The following is a 7,545-nucleotide window of genomic DNA, read 5'->3' on the forward strand; positions in this document are numbered from 1 at the left end:
TTTCCATTGCATTAAATTATGCTTATTGCATACCTATAGCTTTGATGTAGTAAACTTTTGGAATGTATTGCCATGATAAGCAGGAATAACGTCTTACAAGGTTTGGATTTTGGATCATACCCATTCTAAAGGTATTCCCGACCTCGGTTACGACGCCTCCTGCATCAACAATTCGCTCAAATTGGAAGTAAACAATACAAGGCATTCGTTCTTCAGGAAATCTTGTTACCTTAACCACAGACAGGGATTCGCAACTATGCAATTTGTACCGGAGCACTGAAATGTTCTGTATTTTAAACAAATCTATATATAATGAAATACTTTTTGTACATATATATTAAGCATATTAAAAACTAATATTATTTGTTTGAGGTTTCTTAAAGACCTTAAAAGATATAGCGCTTATTCGACTGCTCAATTTTGTAGTAACGGAGTAACCATTAACGAGCGCTTTTCGCTAAATATTAGTACGAAAACGGGTATATTTATTGCATTTGTTGAACGGCTGTAGTCGTACATTATACTTTGCCCCTGCAGTATACTCTCCACCGCGAACAATAAACCAAATAGCAATGTAAACGTACGTGCCAAACACAACTTCGCTTCGTATTATTTCAATTGCTTCCTATAAAATTCACCTGCCAATAAAAATTGGCGAATAAAAATATCAAAATATGTTTGAGCGCTTATTGAAATAGAAATATTAAATTTATCTATAGTTTTTTTTAAACGTACGTTGTAGTATGATCCTCGTGTTGAACACATTTTAAAAATATTGAATTTTTCTTATAGAAATAAAAATATTTCGTTTATAAAACCGATTATAAAAAATTGAATATTCTACGTGCATTTTTCGGTTGGAATTTTTTTTTTTATTTTACTTTACATTATAATTGTATTTGCATCCTTCATCCTGTTTTTCAAGTTATAGGAAATATCATGAATTACGAACCTGCAATTGAATTTATTTAGTACATAGGTAGTTACTTGCATTAAAAATAAAATAAAATTACATTTTTCATGACGTTTAGGTATCATGTTTAGGGACCAGGCGGAGAGTATTTTCATCGAAATAAATACAGAATTTTCTTCAACGGGTAAATCCCCTAAAATACTTAATTGTTGAACATCTTTACAAAGTGTTTAACAAGGCGTAGATTAAATTATTAATTCTATTATTACGCTTTACCGTTAAAATTACCGTTTTAAATTAATTAATTTATACCAGTTGATCATAAAACGACACAAATAGATATTTAAATAAGTTATTCAGAAAAGGAAGTTTTCTGCTCGTCATATTTAAGAAATAAACAAAAAGCATTCTTATTTATAATAATTGTACCTACACATATATATTTTTATTATACGCACATATTTGCAAGTGAGAACATATAAAATGCTACCTTTCCTTTCATTTATTTTAATTTGTTGATCAAAGTAAACATCACGTAAATACATAGATCACATAAGTAGCAGAATAGCAAGAACTTCTTCGAAATTACTAATACCTTTCTGATGAAACATATAAACTATGAAGAGACTGTAAACGCTGATTACAGTCTCGTGCTACGTGAGATAATCATTCAAGTTTGTTTGATGAAACTAATCCTAGCTCGGCCTTCACTTGAATATACCAAACCTCGGATCTAGATAACAGTTGTATTAAAATAATCTTGATCGTTTGAGAGCTATGCAATTAGCAGAATTAATAGTCTCTCTTTTTTGTTATTTTTCATAGATTGAGGACAAGAAGAAAAGTATAAAAAATATAAAGATTATATAAAGATAGCCAAAAGTCTACGTATTTGATCAAGTGTTTGAAAAAGTTATATTTAATAAATTCATACATTTATAAATAGATATTCTTTCTGTAGTTCTTGTTTCTTTGATTCTCTTCATTAATTTTAAATTAAGATAGAAGCTGATACCTACTACAGCCGCGATCCTTGAAATAAAAGTTTATCACAGTCAATATAAACTTCAATGAACATTTTTTATGGCCTAAATCAACACTGCGGCTAGCAATTCATAAGATATTTCTTGCAAAACCTTAGCCAAAGTAGGTAAATCTTATTAACTGAAAATGAGTTCAGCGAAAAATATTGTACTTTTAGGATCACGATAGTTGAGTACACCGCGGGTGCAAAGTTAGACGCAGGTGGGGTTTCAATTTTACACTAACTTTTATTAAGTTTCATATATTCTTGCCTTCGATAAAAATTGTCTCCATTTTATTAACTTGCAAATTTATGGCCTCGAGGCGTTCTCCTGGATGAAATTTTTACATATTACACGCCGCAATTCTTGCGCAACTCTTTAAGAGGAGCTTATTAAAAGTTTTTATTGTATTTTAATGTCTGTCATTATCTTCTTTGCCGTATTTATTGAGTTGTATATTGTTCATTTGTCTTTAACTGAATTTATTATTTATAGAAACTCCAGAATGGGGTCCAAAGTTGGTGTCAGATAGATCGTGGTACGGGGTAGGGTCGACCCTTCGGGCCACGTGTGCTTCACCACCGGCGCATCCTCCTGTGAATCTCACTTTTGCTCTAAACGGAAGAGAGGTTTGTTCCTAGAAATAATGTTCTCCTATATCTCTAAAATTCAAAATTAAAGCGCTAGTAATTTTTTTAGGATAAGATTGAAAAAAAATAACATAGGATTCTCGTTAATCTAAAGTGTATGTGGAAGTACGTAATACATAATATATGCTATTTTAAACAACTTTAATTTGATTCTCTTTTTAGTTTCTCATAATGTTAAACCTGTTATGTAATAAAATATTATAATTGAATATCCAAATAAATTCAATAAACCACAACCGCAGATACAGTGCATAGTATTGGGAACATTATTATCAGTAATTCAGTACCTCCCAATTCAAATTACGACCTATATTTAAATAACTAATTTATTTATCTACACGTTAGCAATTCATACTAACGCGTATATGTTTACAATTTAAAGAAGTACATAAATAATTATTATACATTGCAAAATAAAAGGGTTTCACACAATGTCCAGTGGAGGCGGTGAACAATTCGCCTTCATGATAGAACAATGCTATGCCTCTACCTATTTTACTCTGACGCTACTATAGTTTTTGTGTCGCTGGCTAGTACGTACCAATCATTAATCACGAAGCAACTCCGAGCTACATTAGCTTTTAGCGAACCTTGCATTATCTATCACGGATAACATCAGCAATATTTTTCGTATAAATAATGTCTATTCTCACGTCCCAACATTATGGGTAATTACAGATTGATATGGAGTCGTTCGCTCATGAATTGCCGGATTGGTTCAAATGGGACCCGCCAGCGAAATCCGAAACTACTACGACGGAGCCGCCAGACGAAGATATTATCAATTTCAACGTATTTAACGACGACAACAATGTCCAATATTTGGATGAAACGTATATAAACTTACATAAAGAGGATATCCGTCGACCTCCCAAGGAGAACGTGAAACAAGTGTTCGAAAGGTCGGGGCCAGATAACAGGATGCCGTCAGTAGGGGAAGTTTTGTTCGTAGTTCGACACGAAACGTTCGAAGGTGGCAGTCTCCGGCTGACGTGTATAGCTAGCATATACAACTTATATGCGGCGCGAGCCGAACTCATTTTCGATATGGAGCAGCCAGAAGTTGCATCAGTTTTAGGTGTTCGTAATAATGCTAAAGGTACGTTTAAACCGAAATGTTCTTTCAATCTTTTCAGTATATAAACTTAAATTTATAACAGTTTTTTATTGAAACTTTTGAGTAGATTACGTGGATTTTAAATTCATAATATGTTATGAATAATGTGTGTTTTTTTTTCAGGTTCAATACCAATGACAAGTATATTCTACATGACAGCGTGTATTCTAATGTGCATTTGTAATGTTCGATACTTATGTAGGTAAAATTTTGTCATTTTAAGACGTTGTTAATAGAAATGGTGACTAAGTCTGTACAAATATATATGTGATACATATCTAGACCCTGAAAAAATTATTTAAATTTAACTACGAATTAATTATAGGTCAAACGGCCAAATTACGTTTAAAAATTAACGAAATATCGTAGTAATTTGCTATGCTCTACTTATCTAATAAGTTACTGCGGGAATAAAATGTGATTCTGTAAATATAACTATAGAGAAAAGTTTCGCCTAATGGAAGAAATAATTTTTATTAAATCACATTTTATTTTACATAACATGAATCACTATTACTCATTATCTTAATATTGGTTACATGTTAGAAAAGTAACCCTAATGAGACTGACTTATCTATAGTGTTATTTTATGGATAATTAATTTACGTTCAGAGAATATGTGTGAAAAATAGTCTTAGATGTTTTATATTTTATCATGAAGAATTGAAGCGGTAGTTTTAAAAGTTACTTTATCGAAACTGTTATATAAATCTAATGAATTATATTGTATAATAGTTGTATAAATGGAGATATAAAAATATACACAACACATAAATCAAATAGCGGTAGACTCAATTTTGTATTTGAACCGCTAGGTTACATGAATGCAATGGGGATCATTGTAAACATTTCGTGTCAAGTTGTCTTTGCTTATGAACCTTTACACGCACGACATTCTGAGCACGATCGTCTGGAATGTACCGAATCACGTACAAAGGGCCTGTATGTAATATCATACATAGTGACAATATGTGAACATTGAGATGAGAAAATGTAATAAACACAATTTATTAGTGTGTTATAAAAACCTTCGTCGCTCGTTATAAGCGATGAAGTATCTCTTCGATAATTTACGTAACATTTATATTGACTTATAGAAATATGTAAATATTATATAAATAGTTCAAAGACGTATTGAAGAATGAATAGAATAAATATTGTTGATATTTAACTTGTGCTTTTATTCTACAATATCAAGAATCCCAAAATGGCCTTCTACGCAATCACTAAATCACCTCAAAAGTCCATGTTAATTAGTACTCTTAATATAGATCCTATTGTTGCAGAATTAGAGAAACTGTTGCTTTAATAAAACGAATTTCTGTTAAAATTTTTCTAGCTCCCTTTTCATAAAAAAAACATTTATGAGTTAGATTCCGACCCCCCTCATAATACCTATCGTATCAGAAGATCTAAAAATATTTTATATTTTTTAATACTATCCTCAGTGAGTAGGTAAGAGAAAATCTCCTTACCATACTCATCTGAATCAGTCTTGGTATAGGTATTCATTTTTTGGAAATACTTGTTAAATCAGAAACACATCACAACAATGTGAAGATAAAAAAATTGCCCAAAATAACGGGACGTGTGTTCTTATTAAAAGTATTAATTCTATTAACACAACACGCTGTTAACTTGAATATAGGTAGGATAATTCAACGTCATTTAAAATAAGTAGGTAGTATTTTGTATTTGCTGATAAATATAGAAACGATAACTCATAGACTTTATCGCGATATAATTTATGGGATCACTATTACAAACAAAAATAAGTAATTTCCTATTGATACAGTCTAAGAAAAACATCCATCAATCACATTAAGTGATAAGCCGACGTGGAAGCCCATTGCTCGGGAGTAACACTGCAAACAAATATAAATATACCTAACTATGTATTAAAACTGTTTTTCTCCCATAGGGAAAAGAATATCCTTCAACGGTAATTTAATTAGGTATTCTATTTGAATATCTTTTATTACCGGCATCATTCAGAGCCTCATAGGCGTTGCGTTCGCAAATAGCGATAATGAAAACCGAAATGTTTTATTTATATTTCCTTTTCACCTACATGGAATGGTTACAAGCGCTATTTACGTATAGCTATTTTTAAACATAATTTCGTTTGAAATATTCCAGCATCAATACAATACAGCTACCTTCGTTGAACGCCCTGTTTAAGCGCGAAACATTTATTTTCGAGATGGTGAAAATTTCAAAACATGAATAATCGCTTTACACTACAGGGGCAGCTTTTGTAGGCCGAGTGTACTGTGTCAGCCGTTCGTTAGTTCACAACTCCGCCATTAAACCCTCTCTCTTTGATTAAGCAAAATCTGTTCGTCAATACATTTCGCGCTCTCCTCTTAATGATCAATAATTCTGCTACTCAACTCGCTAAACTTAACGGAATAAGGTTTGAAGTTGTGGTATACAAAGTTTCCTTTTTAATTTGCATCCTGATGTTCTTTATAAAACAGCTATTCAGCGAGAGTTTTGATTTCCTTTATATTCACCGATGAATATTCGGTCGTAAAAGTAATTAGGTACTACGAAAATGAATTCAATTTTGAAGTTTTGTTTAAATATAACGTTGAGTAAATCGAAGGTGTTAATGGATGCTAAAAGCAAAGTTTGAGGTTGTATAAATGATGGTTAAAAGTTTATGCTGATAACTTGGGATTAAAATCATAAGCCGATAGCCATTACAAAAGCTTTACGTTATCCCTGAAATATCGAAATTGTTGGTAGTTGGTAATATAAACCGAAATCTTTAAGAAGAGATTAGCACAATAAAACTTGAAAGCTGTACGAATTTGCATTTAGAGGATCAAACAGGTATACAATAATAAAGCTACATCACTTATTATCATTATTCAAGTAAATTTTTCGTAAGTTAGTACCTATATATCTATCTACGTGTAACCCAATTTATCATAAAATATTCGTAAAAATTCAAAGAACCCAGTCAATATTGCCAGATAAAGTAAATTACTCGACCCTTTGTCGTTCTGTGTTGAATCTACTCTTTAAATACGATTTTAACTAAAGCTACATTTTCATTCGTGATGTTTCCAAGATTTGCGGAGATCGATAAAGTTGTTGTTGTTGAACATACTAGGCTATAAATGAAGATGTCTTTTGTGTTTCTGCAATTAATAATTTAAATTAGTACATGATTCAACTGTATTGTCAAAGACACATTCTCTCTGCAATTATTTTTTTCCGTCTCGGTATTCCTTTATTATTGAATCGACCGGATATTATTTACAATGTATAATGGAAATATGGAATATGAATCACTCCCATCTTTATTTTTCATTTTTGTGTGAACGAGTAGCAAGTATAGGTATAAATACTTGCTACTCGTTCACAAGAATATTTATAATTATTAAAATAATTTAAGGAATATTTTATATTGTTTCTTCTGTAATTACCGGCTGTAAATACTAATGAATCTGTACTCGCCAATCTATTCCTGAACCATTTATGGATGTATCCATATATATTTTACTAATGTAGCTACCCAACCAATTGAGATCAGCAGTTAGTTGATCAAAGTGCTTTGACAATCAGATTTCTAAATTAAACTGCGATGTCAATCTGACATAGGATTAGATTTCTTGTTGTGGAAATATAATGAAACTAGTGGTCCGCCGCGGCTTCGCCCGTTGTACATATTTCGCAATTAAAGGTAGCCTATGTCCTTTCTCGGGTACCAAAATACCTATATCCATACCAAATTTCATGCAAATTAGTTCAGTAGTTTAGGCGTGATTGAGTAACAGACAGACAGAGTTACTTTCGCATTTATAATATTAGTATGGATTATCCTCTGTT

At 31.6% G+C, this 7,545-nt stretch overlaps 1 protein-coding gene across 1 annotated transcript in view; it reads left to right on the plus strand.

The window, feature by feature from the left end:
* LOC123692798 overlaps positions 1-4,876 on the plus strand; it is a 31,534-nt gene extending 26,658 nt beyond the window's left edge. The window contains exons 5-7 of the mRNA XM_045637594.1: positions 2,434-2,567; positions 3,267-3,687; positions 3,829-4,876. Coding sequence (XP_045493550.1) covers positions 2,434-2,567; positions 3,267-3,687; positions 3,829-3,911 — 638 coding nt within the window. The 3' untranslated portion in view covers positions 3,912-4,876. The remainder of the gene's footprint in view (positions 1-2,433; positions 2,568-3,266; positions 3,688-3,828) is intronic.
* The last annotated feature ends 2,669 nt before the right edge of the window (positions 4,877-7,545 follow it).

The sequence above is a fragment of the Colias croceus genome, chromosome 6, assembly GCF_905220415.1.
Source record: "Colias croceus chromosome 6, ilColCroc2.1".
NCBI lineage: Eukaryota > Metazoa > Arthropoda > Insecta > Lepidoptera > Pieridae > Colias > Colias croceus.